Below are 12,970 nucleotides of genomic sequence, written 5' to 3'. Positions count from 1 at the left end.
CCCTGGGGGTGCGCAAGTGGGTGCTCGCCGGCGTGCAGGCTGTGCCCGGGAACGCAGCTCCGAGGGAGCCAGGGGCCCGCGGCGCACAGCCTCGCGGGTCAGGTGCGCACAGCGTGCTCGGCGGCGGCCTCGGCTGCCCCTGCGCTTGGCTGCCAGCCCGCTTCCCATGGGGTGACATCCGCCCCGCCCCTCGGCCCCTCCCCACGGCGGGCGATTCCTGGACGCGGGGCCGAGGGGTGGGGGCAGGGAAGCCGGCACAGAAAGAAACCCCAGCCTCTGGGGAAGGCGGGGGGCGGGGGGGCGGGGGGGCGGGCGACTCCCTGCGCTGCGCGCCGGTTCCTCCGAGCGGGCCGCGCGGGGGGAGGAGGAAGAGGGTTGGGCTGGAGCTAGCGAGGGGATATTCCTCTCCCGGCTTGAGTCAGACGCGGGCGGGTCCGTCCTCCCCCGTTCCCTCCCAGGAGACGGGAACTTACTTCATTTCCCTGGGGCAGGTTCGCCCACGTTACCAACCTCCCCCCACCTCCCCGGCCCCTTCCAGCTTTCGCCCCCCCCAACCCGGCTGGGCAGGACCCGGGCTGCGCTGCCACCCCCTCTTCGGGGAAAGGCAGCCGCAGACACCTGGGGGCCGGGGGTGGAGGCGGGGGCTCCCTCGCGGCCGCGGGAGCGTCGTCCAACACGTGAGACTCATGTGATGAAGCCGGGGGAGGGCGGGCAGGTCGCTCCTTCCCTCCCCGGCAGCGGCCAGACGTGCCTGGAGTCACAGGGTAGAACACGTAGCTCCAACCCACCCACTCGTTCCCATTTAACCCAGCCCGCAGCCTCTCCATTACTCCTCGGCTCGTCCCCCCCCCACCCCCCCCACTCCGCCCTAACCGGCCCCCCCGCCCTCCCTCCCGCCTCCCCGCCCGCCCCACTTCTCATTCACTTGGCTCACACGGCGCAGACGGCGCAGGGAGCACACACTGCCAGTCTGTGCGCAGAGCCGGAGCCCGAGGCCGCGGGTCCACCATGCACGCCCCCAACTGAAGCCGCACCTCAGAGCCGCAGCTCCCGGCATCCCAGCGGATTTCAAGGAGCTCAGAGTCCGAGGAACCCCTGCGAAGAGACCCCCGAAACCCTCTCCAGAACAGTCCTCACCCGACGCTCTGCCGCTGCAGACAGGAGCGCACAGTGGCCCCGGCTCGCCGCGCAATGGAGCGGATCCCCAGTGCGCAACCGCCCCCCGCTTGCCTGCCCAAAGCGCCAGGACTGGAGCCCGGAGACCTACCAGGGTAAGTTGGCACCCCCGGCCCTTTCAAGCCTCGACTCCAGTCCTGCGTTGTGCGCGGCTTGCAACTCGGAGTAGTTCTGGGCGCATCCGGGGTTCTTGCCAGCCAGGGCTCCTGCAGCCGGTGCGCAAGTCACAGCCCTTCCTCGTCCCTCTCCCTGCAGGATGGATTTTGCCCACATGTACCAAGTGTACAAGTCGCGGCGGGGAATAAAGCGGAGCGAGGATAGCAAGGTAAGATCACCGCGCCCCTCGGGACCCCAGCCCCTCGCACGCGCTGAGTTTCCAGTAAAAGTTTTCTCACTTTGCGGCTGGAGGGGGTATGCCAGGTGTGGGCTCTGTGCCTCTACTGAGTGGCCTGGAGAAGAAGGGGCGGAGGGGAGCTGGTTCTGGGTGTGACTCTGCTCCGCTGCCCCTACTCCTCGCACCGCGGGGAGGCGGGGGGGAGGAGGGCTCCTCACCCCCCTCCTCCCGTGCCCACCGTCTCCCCGTGCGCTTCGTAGGAGACCTACAAACTGCCGCACCGGCTCATCGAGAAAAAGAGACGTGACCGGATTAACGAGTGCATCGCCCAGCTGAAGGATCTCCTCCCCGAACATCTCAAACTTACAGTAAGTGAGAAGCTGGCCCCTCTCCAAACCAGCTCCTCTGCCCAGAGGGCGGGCGGGGGTCACTCGCCACCTGCAGGCCCCGCTGGGAACTGCAGACCCGATGGCTCGATCCGAGCTGGTGGGCGGCTCTGTTTGGGGGTACCCTTCGCCAGGGTCAGAGTTTTCTGGCAGCCTCGTGCAAATGGGGTGAGAACCGTTTGTACTTCTCCAGGTTGGCACCGACAGCGGCTGGCCTCCCCTGGCAAGAGTTTAAGACTTTCCCTTCTGGCGATTTTCAGGGTTCTCTCGTGTTCCCGAATTGAGCAAATCAAGCAACTCGCAAATATTTTACCCCCTTCCCCCCCGCCCCCCGGTCCCTTTTTAAAATAAGAGGACTTGTTTTGGGGTGTGTATGTGTGTGTGTGTGTGTGTGTGTGTGTGTGTGTGTGAGTGTGTGTGTTTTACGTCCTGTCCTTTCTTGGCAATAGCCAACAGCTTACTAGCTTGGCAGGCTTTGGTTGGGGAAAGAAAAAAGAATAGTATTTAGGGAGGAAGAAAAAAGTGTAGATGAGCTGGAAGTTATGACAGGATGTCAGGAAAGAAACTAGGGAAAGCCTCTTGGCTGCCAGACACAGTAGAAGTCTCTCCTCGGGTTGACACCACTGCAGAGAAATGTTATCTCCGGGTTCCCCTGAGTTAAGGTCAGCAACGGCTGCTGGAAAAATTTATCTGTCAAAGCTTTCTCCTAAGCTAGCTGCTGCTTCCCAAAGGCCCCCAAAGATGGGTGCCAGTTTGTTGTTCTTTAATCAAAATATATATATTGAATACATATATATATATTTTAAAACTTCATCTATAAACTTAAAACTAAATTTAGCCAACCAGGAAAGGTTGTGGTTTTTTTTCCTTCCTTTAGAGACATATCTCACTGCTAATTAGTGTCCCAGAGGTGGGATTTCTCTGCGCTCACTGCTGACCGAGGCTCTTTTTATTCCAGACTTTGGGTCACTTGGAAAAAGCAGTGGTTCTTGAACTTACCTTGAAGCATGTGAAAGCACTAACAAACCTAATTGATCAACAACAGCAGAAAATCATTGCCCTGCAGAGCGGTTTGCAAGCTGGTGAGTACCCAAGCCTGGCTATCATCTCCTAAGAGTTCTAGCACAAATGGAGAGCCTGTGGGCTCCACATCTGGTATGAGAAACATTCCTGCAACAAATTGCTTATGTACATTCGTTGGGGGAGATGCCGTTTTATCTTTCCTAAAAGGTCAGGCTTTTCATTCGGAACGCTGCGTGTGCCACCTGGCATGAATACGTATTAGTCAAATGGTAAAATATTTCTGTGGCATTTTGGCTTAAGAGTTTCTGGATTCGGGGAGATTTCCCCCCTCCTTTTGAAAATGCCAAGGCACCTATAATTTGCGTCGTGGGTGTTTTACAGTTGTTCTTCTCAGCCCTGTTTCGTTGGAGAATAAATCACGGGTATGCCCCAGTGTTTTCCTGTTTCTCTACTTCCTTATCACTCAGTGTGTGGTACGATCCTGGCAGGATGACAACAGGAGTTTTTCCTGCATTTCATGTGATTCCCTGAATAGCCACTAGGTATCTTGGTGAATTACACAATCTAACGAAACCACTGAAATTTCATCATGTGTTTCTACTGACTTCTAGAGAATCCATAGCCACCTTCTAACCATCTCGTCTCACCCGTTCCAAATCATATAGTACAAACTAGGGAGAAATTCCTCTACCCACTCCCTCATTCCATTCTTCTCTGCCCTCCTTTCCAAACTAGTATGATGAGAATCACAAAAGGCTAGCAAGTGCCTCTGCCAGTTTCCTCACTGAAAACAGGAAGATGATCATACCTAATTTCTTGGGGATCATGAATGGAATACATGGAAAAGGCTTAGAAATAGCCTTTACAGATGACAGCATGACTGCAACTTGTATAAGTCATAGAAAATAAGCTTACTTTAGGTGACACTGTTCCTTCATTCTCCTTTTTTGATGATCCGGTCACTCCCTATGGTAAAAAGATATAAATTGACTCTGGTTATAAACATACTAGGCTGTTCATTGCTGTGTCACTTCTAATGTAAACTCAAGAGCAACCTATAAATTCGACAAGAGGGGAAACAGTCTGTCTCTATTAAATGTGGTCCGTGTCTGTGATGGGATATTGTACAGCCATTATAAATCGTATTTCATCTCTGAGTGGTAGAATTATGGATGATTTTTATTTTATTCTTTATACTTTTTGCTGTCATCCACATTTCCCCTGATCCTATTACTTTTGGAGTTAGGAACATAAATCAGCAAATGCTGTTAACAGAAAGGAAAGCTCTGGGTCTTTGGAACATAGGTGTCCAGGTGAACCACAGGGCCTTCTGAAACGTCTTCCTTTGGGTCTGTGTCGATCCAGGTGATCTGTCGGGGAGAAATGTCGAAGCAGGTCAAGAGATGTTCTGCTCAGGTTTCCAGACATGTGCCCGGGAGGTGCTTCAGTACCTGGCCAAGCACGAGAACACCCGGGACCTGAAATCTTCGCAGCTCGTCACCCACCTCCACCGAGTGGTCTCCGAGCTCCTGCAGGGTGGTGCCGCCAGGAAGCCGTCCGACCCAGCTGCCAAAGCCATGGACTTCAAGGAGAAACCCAGCTCCCTGGCCAAAGGCTCCGAAGGCCCAGGCAAAAACTGTGTGCCCGTCATCCAGCGGACTTTCGCTCACTCGAGCGGCGAGCAGAGTGGCAGTGACACAGACACAGACAGCGGCTACGGAGGAGAATCAGAGAAGACTGAGCTGCGTGTCGAGCAGCCGTACTTCAAAAGTGATCGTGGACGCAGGTTCACCGTGGGAGAAAGGATCGGTGCTATTAAGCAAGAATCCGAAGAACCCCCCATGAAAAAGAGCAGAATGCAGCTCTCAGATGATGAAGGCCATTTCACTAGCAGTGACCTGATCAGCTCCCCGTTCCTGGGCCCACACCCGCACCAGCCTCCCTTTTGCCTGCCCTTCTATCTGATCCCACCATCAGCGACTGCCTACTTGCCCATGCTGGAGAAATGCTGGTATCCCACCTCTGTCCCAGTGTTATACCCAGGCCTCAACGCCTCTGCCGCAGCTCTCACCAGCTTCATGAACCCAGACAAGATCTCAGCCCCCTTCCTCATGCCCCAGAGACTCCCTTCTCCCTTGCCAGCCCATCCGGCCATCGACTCTTCCGCCCTTCTCCAAGCTCTGAAGCAGATCCCCCCTTTAAACTTAGAAACCAAAGACTAAACTATTTAGGGGATCCTGCTGCTTCGCTTTCCTTCCTCCCTACTTCCAAAAAAAAAAAAAAACGTGTTTGTGAGTGTAGCAGGATTGTTCCAGTGTGTATGCCAAGATCATCTGAGGCAGGGAGAGAAGTTTCAGGGGGTGGGGGTGTGTGTGTGCGCGCACACGCATAAGCATCGTGTGTTGGTATGGGACATTAAAGCTCCTTTTGGTGTAGGGAAGACGTGAAGGATTGCCTGACATCAGGAGATTTAGGGGGGACTGTCGCAGACCTCTGGGCTTTTCCCCTCCCAGAGAATAGCCCCCTCTGAACAGATCAGCTGGATTTTCAAAAGCTTCAAAGTCTTGGTCTGTGAGTCAGTCTTCACTTTGGGAGCCGGGTCTGTGGATTTGAGCAAAAGGTACTTTCAAAAGAGGGCTTTCCAGAGTGCAGTTCCCAGCCAGCTCTTATGACCCCACCCTGCGCCCTTTTATTGTCTCCGTGACTCACCACACGGGGAGAGGGCAGAGCTTTCTGAGCTTTCAGACTGAGCTTTCTGCAAAGTGGTGAGGTAGCAGACACTGGCATAGCACGGTAGTGGTTTGGGGAGATTTCCACAGGTCTGCTCTCCACCCCTGCCTCGGGTGAGTAAAGAGAATGTAGCTCCCTACTCAGGCTTTCGAAGTGATTTCGCTTACTAACGAACTGAAAAGGGCCCCCTGGTACAAGCCCAGCTGCCAGGGGAGGAGGGAGGGGTCCCCCGGGCCTCTGGCACCTGTTTCTAGTCTCACCTAGAAACAGTTTCTCTGTCCAGGGAACCAAACCAGGCTCTGAGAGATGCAGGCGCCTAAGTTCCAAGCACCCCAGAGTGCGTAAAAGCTGAGCGACAAATTGCAGTTTCAACAAGCAAAGCCAGACTCGGCTCTCAGCTCTAGCCTAAAACTCCTTTTAACCAAGCTTAGCTTCTTAAAGGCCTAACCAACCCTTGGCAAAGCAGCATCCTTTCTGCAGGCTAATTCCCCTCGCCCGACGGCGTATGGAGTGTCCTTATTGCTAACAAGGATTCTGTCTTCTTCAAAGAAGTTTTATTTTTGGTCCAGAGTACTTTTCTGACTTGTCCAGCTCGCCCTGCACCAGCTTTTTGAAATGCACTATGCTTGATCACTGATCGTGTTTTAACTTTTTCTTTTCCTGTTTTTATTTTGGTATTAAAGTCGTTGCCTTTATTTGTAAAACTGTTATAAATATATATTATATAAATATATTAAAAAGGAAAATGTTTCAGATGTTTATTTGTATAATTACTTGATCTACAAAAGTGAGAAAAAAATGAATGTATTCCTGTTTTTGAAGAGAATAATTTTTTTTTCTCTAGGGAGAGGTACAGTGTCTATATTTTGGAGCCTTCCTGAAGGTGGGAAATTGTAAATATTTTTATCTATGAGTCAATGTTAAGTAGTTGTTTTAAAATACTTAATAAAATAATCCTTTTCCTGTGGAAGAGAAAGATGGTCTCCAGCATTTTTAAAAGAACTCTCGAGGGTGTGATAATGGCCTTCTACTTCTGCCCTCCCCTCTTGACTAAAGGCAACAACTAGTTAATCTTGGTGTGATTTCATTCAGCTTTTCCCATGCCTGTATTCAGACAGAATAAGCTTAGTCAATTTCATAGGTAAATATTTGTTCAATTGTTTCCTTAGACTAACCTTTGCCAGAGGTTCACAATCGGCCTATGCCTCTTTCCAGAGTTAAGCAAAAAGCCTATTTTTTTCCCCCAGTCTGCTTTTGTCATGGTCCTTAAAACTTGACGGAAAATCAAAGTACGAAATCGTGGGCCTCGGTGTCTGGGGAGCTTGCTGCAGAGGGGAGCACGCTGAGAGAAGATTTAATGGCTTATGATGCTATAATAATTGCTGCTGGGGATAGCACCTCTACCAAGGCGTTCTAACTTTTTGGAGTCCAGCACGGTCTAATGGGTTTGCCATATCCTGTCCAGTTGCCTCTGAAAGCAACATTCCATGATTAGTTTCTACATCCTTCCTGGACTTCCTCTCATTGGGTGTGTTTGTGTGTGAATGAATATTGGTGTTCCTCAGTCAAGCGCTCTTATGAAAAAAAAAAAAAATTCCATGGGAAAAGAAGTGGGAAATGACCCCGTCGAGTGAGCATTTCTGCCTGTCCCCTTCTCGCTCTCAGAGGTGCCCTGATGTTTCCTGATGGCCAGCGCCTGGCCCGCCACGCTCCAGATCCCAAAGCATCTTCCAGAACCCTCTGGCTGTCTGGGGCCCATGCAGGGAAACTGCCCCCAGGGAGTTCTCAGCCAGGCAGAGACACCACCTGCCCTTCGTGTCTGTTTGCTTCAAATGTCACCTTCCCTCTCTGCTGATGAGCCAGCAGGCAAGAGTGAGCATTTGCCTGGCTTGTGTGAGGTGTCCGCAGGCAGCCTGGTGTCATGGGAGGAGCCCTGGACCAGGAGTCAGGAAGTGAGCTGGTGGTCGTCTGGCATCGCCCCCTCCACACCTGTTTGTGGTTCAATAAAAAAGGATTCGGAGCCCCCCTCACAAGCCCTACAGCAGGCAGACGGCAGGCAGACAGCAATCGGTAAGGCCCTCTTTCTCCCAGCAGCTTAGGGCCTGGCCCTCAGGGTCTCCTGCCTGTTAAGCTCCCGAATTCCTCCATGAATTGCTAAGCTTTTCTGGCTAGACTTCATGGGTAAAAAACCTAAACAAATCAAGTGTATACTGGGGATGGAGCACGGGGTTGAAATCAAGGCCAGGCTCTTTTGGCCTGCCCCCCCCTCTCCTCCCTGGGCCGTGACTCAAGGAGTAGCTGTGGAGACAGAGGGAAGTGGTGCCTCACACTGAACTAAAAAGGGTCTGGGGGTCCACACAGCCTCAACCCAGAATCCCACGACTGGAGCACCCCTCAAAGCAGCAGCCCTCCCTCTGCATCCTTTTCTGCTTCCAGTTTGCCCTTGATCTTCTTTCGAGGTCGGTTCCAGCAGGTTCCAAGTGGTTCGGAGGGAGATGCGGAGGAGGGGTTCGCACCCCAGTCTTTGGCCCCTTGGGGACACAGAGGACCTCTGTTAACCAAGGGGTGTGTGTGAGTGGGAGGGGCTGGAGCGCTGGCTTTGGGGCCGAGGAGAGGTGGCCAGAGGCAGGGGAGCGGACACTTGCGATCCAGCCGCCTTCAGACAGGGCGTGAGCCTCCGGCAGGCAGGCCGGGATGGTCTCACCCAGCGCTGACCTGCCTCGCCTGTTGACACAACGTCACGTTTCCGACTGCAGCCCTTTCATGTGCGGCCCGCGGCTAAATGCGGCTGCCGGTTCCTGGAAGCAGACGTGCCTGGCACCGCGTCAGCAGAAACCTGATCCCCGGGGAAGCTTGGCACGGTCGCGGGCTCGCTCGGCCCCCAGAATAGGGCCTGGCATCGGGCGCCGGGCAGCCCCCCTTCGCGCCCCGCGGGAGGGAATCCGAGCGTTCTCCCGGGGTTGGGTGGGGAGGGGGAGGGAAGGCTTGCTGGGGCGGGGGAGCTGGATTTAGGCAGGGCATTGGAAAAAGAGCCTAATTAACTAGAAGCTAGAAGCTTCCCACGCGTCATGGCTCATTAATGAAGCCTAACAACCTAGAAGGACCACTACTATAATTTACATTTTGGAGACAGATAAAGGCGCGCTCAGAGAGGGGAGTTAACTGGCCCAAGGTCACACAGCTTCTGAGTCACTAAACCATTAGCGGAATGGTGAATGTGTTAGTTTCCTGCCTCTTCTTAATTGGATCCAAGGGGAAAGCTTTCAGAATCTGGTTGTGCAGAGTAGTAGTAATACCAATACTACTATTACTAGCAGCAGTTTGTAGCACTTATTATTTGCCAGGCACTCTTCAAAGCACTCCATGTACAAAAACTTAATTTTCACAGCAACTCCATGAGGTAGGTTTAATTATTATTCTCCTTATATGGTTAACAAAATGTAGGCAAGGAGAGGCTAAGTAACTTGCCTGAAGTCACACAGCTCCGGTGGTGAACTGGAATTTAAACTTTGGCAATTTGGCTCCAGAGTCTATGCGCTTAACTACAAAACCCCGTTGCCCTTCTCGTTAAATAACAGTAATGGTAATCATAAAAATAATAATAGTAGAAGTATAACAATTGCCTCAGTTACTACAATATTTTGAGTACTCTCCCTATGCCAGGCACTATATTAAGCAGTTTATGTGAATTATCTCTACTTCCTATAGCAACTGTGAAGGGTAGGTATTTAATAAGAGGTGAGAAAACTGGAGCTCAGAGAGGGGAAATCTGAGCCTCATCAGAGGTTACACATCGTGTGAAGGACAGAGCTAGGCCCTTTCTCTGGTATAGAAGTGCTTCTAAACTGAGCTGCTGTGACGCTGGGCTTGGGCATGCATTATCTTCTTTAATCCTCAAAATAGCCCCATGGAATAGGTACTATGATCCCCAGTGGGTGGAGGAGATAACTGAAGCTCAGGGTAAAGTTATTCGCCGGACTCTTTATTTGCTTCCTGACAGATGTCCCCACATACCATCCTGCGGCCAAAAATGGGCCCATTCTCTAATTAAAGAACTAACCCTGCCGGACTACTGGGGCTTGGGGCGGGCTGGGCACTTAGGTTGACTACGCTGAGAACCAGAGTCTGGGTTTGAGGAAATTCGATGTCAAATTTTCTGGGGTGGGAGGAGGGGCCGCTCCCTCCCTCACATCTCCCTTAAGGTTAGGAGAGGGGCAGGTAGAGATGCCTGGGGCAGTAGTTACCTATGGGCCGCTGGGGATGAGGCACTTCCGCTGGACGCAGGGAGGGAGGCTGAGACCGAGTGTCCAGCTCTCTTGCTGGAACGGAGGCTGGAAGGCTTGGAGGCCAGGCCCCTGCAGCTCCTTCCCGTCCCTTGCAGCTTCCTGCAGCCCACGCACACCCTGGCCCATCTCTGCAGCCCTTGGTCAGCTCCCCAGTACATGGCTGGTGAGCGGTAAGCAAGACGTCTCTTCTCTGTGTGGAAGGGGGGTCAGAATCTCAGGCTGGAGCTTGCCGGGCTGCCAGGTTTCTCCTCGGGCCTCTGGAGCCCCTTCAAGGCTCCAAGAGACAGACCGCACTGAGTTCCCAAGTGGTTGCATATAAAGACTCTGCGTTAACGGGACCGGCATGTTCCCCAGAGACGCGGAACTCCCCCGAGTGCCACGTGGCATGGAGGGAGGGAAGGCTCTGGGCTTCTCAACCCCTCTTTAGCTGGAGCAGCTTCCTGTTTCTCTGTCCTAAATATCGTAAAGGTTTGTTTGAGCAGGAGTTCCATTGCTAAAAAACATCACAGAATGTCTGGAAGGCACCAAACTACAGCCCGTTCCTCAAGCACGGCCTTCACCTCACCTACCTCCTTCTCCGGGTTCCAGAGGGAGGCTGAGGCCACTCAGAGCCAAATCCCCCCTTCGGCAACACCCCCCCCTACTTATCCCAAGCCATCTGTCTGGCCCGACTGCCACAGCAGAACATGAGCTGGGTGAAGCCTCTCCCGTTGGCTATGCAAGCCACCGACACGCTGGGCCATCCAGTCTTGTGATGTGGCTGGATTGGGTCCCAGAAGGTTTCTTCTGCTCTCCACGGGGCCCTCAGGGAATGAGTCACCAGCCTGCGAGGTAGGTGGGGGGTTGGCCTCAGGCTGTGGCCAAAGTGATGGGGACAGCCAGCCTCGGCTACTCCTAAGAGCCCCGCTGTTCCACCCTGCACCTACCTGTAAGAGGGTGAAAGGGAAGACACCTGTGCTTATTTATCGGTTTGGAGAGCAAATACGGTTTTTTTGGAAACCAGATTACGGATGGTATATGGAGGTAGGGATCATGCAAGGATCTCTGGGGAATTCAACTGGGGTAAAAAGGAGGGAAAACTACTACTTTTCCCGGGGGGCGGGGGGAGGGGAGATGTGTGTTTCTTAATAAAATGTCTAATATTTTTGCACCTTTTGTTTTTTTTTACTGGGGAGAATTTAAGACCTATAAGAAAGTAGACAGAAACAACAAAAAGAAAAATGACCCAATTTTTACACGGGCAGAGGACTGGAACAGACATTTTTCTCCCAAGAAGATGTACAAATGGCCAAGGAGCACGCGCGAAGATGCCCAACCTCATTAGTCACCAGGGAAACGCAAATCAAAACCACAACGAGACGCCACCTCACACCCACTAGGATGGCTACAATAAAGGAAAAACATGTTGACGAGGACGTGGAGAAACTGGAACTTTCCTCCATTGCTGGTGGGAATGTAAGATGGTTCGGCTGCCGGGGAGGACAGTTGAGTGACGTGTCAAAAAGTTAAACATAGAACGACCATATAACTGCGATTGTGCTCCTAGGTATAGACTCCAAAAAACTGAAAACAGGTACTCTGACAAGGACACGGACAAGCACGCTCCCAACAGCACTATTCACGATAGCCCAAAAGTGGAAACAGCCCAAATGTACGTCAACGGATGAACGGATAAACACGACGTGGTATATATACACGCAAAGGACTGAAAAGAAACGCAGTACTACATGCTCTACACTGCAACATGTACATGTAGAATGACACAAACTGCGACATGGATGAACCTCAAAAACATTATGCTCAGTAAAAGAAGCCAGACACAAAAAGTCACAAATACTATGAGTCCATTTATATGAAATATCAAGAATAGATAAGTCCACAATAGATAAGTGAGAGAACGCAGATGGTTTCCAGGAGCTGGAAGGAGGGAGAAATGGGGGGAAACTGCTTAATGGTACAGGGTTTTAATTTGAAGTGATGGAAATGTTTTGGAACTAGACGGAGGTGGTAGCTGCACAACACTGTGAACGTACTAAATGCCACTGAATTGTTCACTTTAAAGTGCTTGATTTTATGTGAATTTCACCTCAATAAATTAGGTTTTTAAGTAAACAGAAGAGCATACTGAATCCTCTATGTATCAGCTTTTCAGCTTTGACGGTCATCAATTCACGTCCAATCACTTTCATCTGTAATATATATACTATTCTGCTTCTTCCGTTCAAATATTATTTTGAAGCAAATCGGGACATTATATAATTTCATCTGTAAATATTTCACTATCTCTCAAAAATAAGTATTCTATTAAAAAAATTACTACAACATCATTATCATACCTAAAAAAAATTTAAGAATACCGGAAGGGAAATTTTAAGAGCTAGGATTTTCTGAATAGAAGTACAACATAGTTTCAGAATCTAAAAGCACAAAAAGTGATCGGCGAAAAAAACTGTTCTCCTGTCTTGATCCATTGTCTTTAATCTTGATCCCTCTGGACCAGCCAAAATCACCGTAAATAGGCAGGTAGGTACTGTTTTAACTTACCTTAGAGCTTATCAGTGTTTATACATGCAACTGCAAATGAGGGCTATCATTTGCCTCCTTTTTTCGTACAAAAGTAGCATGCTATTTATATCATTCTGCACACATTTTTTTAATTGAAGTATAGTTGATTTATAATATTATATTAGTTTCAGGTGTACAGCATAGTGATTCAGTATTTTTGCAGATTACACTCCATTATAAGTTATTATAGGATAATAGCTATAATTCCCTGTGCTATACAAAATATCCTTGTTGCTTATCTATTTTATACATAGTAGTTTGTATCTGATAGACCCAGACCTTTAATTTGTCTCTCCCTGCACTTTTTTTTTTTACATCTTTATTGGAATATAATTGCTTTACATTGTTTTGTTAGTTGCTGCTGTATAAGAAAGTGAATCAGCTATAACGTGTACATATATCCCCATTTCTCCTCCCTCTTGCGTCTCCCTCCCTCCCACCCTCCCTATCCCACCCCTCTAGCTATGCTC

At 50.8% G+C, this 12,970-nt stretch overlaps 1 protein-coding gene across 1 annotated transcript; it reads left to right on the top strand.

Annotated features, from left to right (window-relative positions):
* Positions 1–921: 921 nt before the first annotated feature.
* BHLHE40 (basic helix-loop-helix family member e40) lies at positions 922–6,254 on the top strand. Its single transcript, XM_007113984.4, has 5 exons — positions 922–1,271; positions 1,432–1,501; positions 1,771–1,878; positions 2,855–2,978; positions 4,285–6,254. Exons 1-5 carry the CDS (start codon positions 1,192–1,194, stop codon positions 5,139–5,141), a joined length of 1,239 nt encoding a protein of 412 aa, XP_007114046.1. The 5' UTR covers positions 922–1,191; the 3' UTR covers positions 5,142–6,254.
* Positions 6,255–12,970: the final 6,716 nt, after the last annotated feature.

This window comes from Physeter macrocephalus, chromosome 18 (assembly GCF_002837175.3).
Source record: "Physeter macrocephalus isolate SW-GA chromosome 18, ASM283717v5, whole genome shotgun sequence".
Taxonomy (NCBI): domain Eukaryota; kingdom Metazoa; phylum Chordata; class Mammalia; order Artiodactyla; family Physeteridae; genus Physeter; species Physeter macrocephalus.
This window is presented reverse-complemented; position numbering and strand designations above follow the sequence as displayed.

What these genes read in the sequence shown, in the direction of transcription:
- BHLHE40 (XM_007113984.4), top strand. Translation starts at nt 1,192, where the DNA reads ATGGAGCGGATCCCCAGTGCGCAACCGCCCCCCGCTTGCCTGCCCAAA. An exon ending in CCGAACATCTCAAACTTACA is followed by an intron (nt 1,879 to 2,854) that starts GTAAGTGAGAAG and finishes TTTTTATTCCAG; the next exon opens with ACTTTGGGTCACTTGGAAAA. An exon ending in GCAGAGCGGTTTGCAAGCTG is followed by an intron (nt 2,979 to 4,284) that starts GTGAGTACCCAA and finishes GTGTCGATCCAG; the next exon opens with GTGATCTGTCGGGGAGAAAT.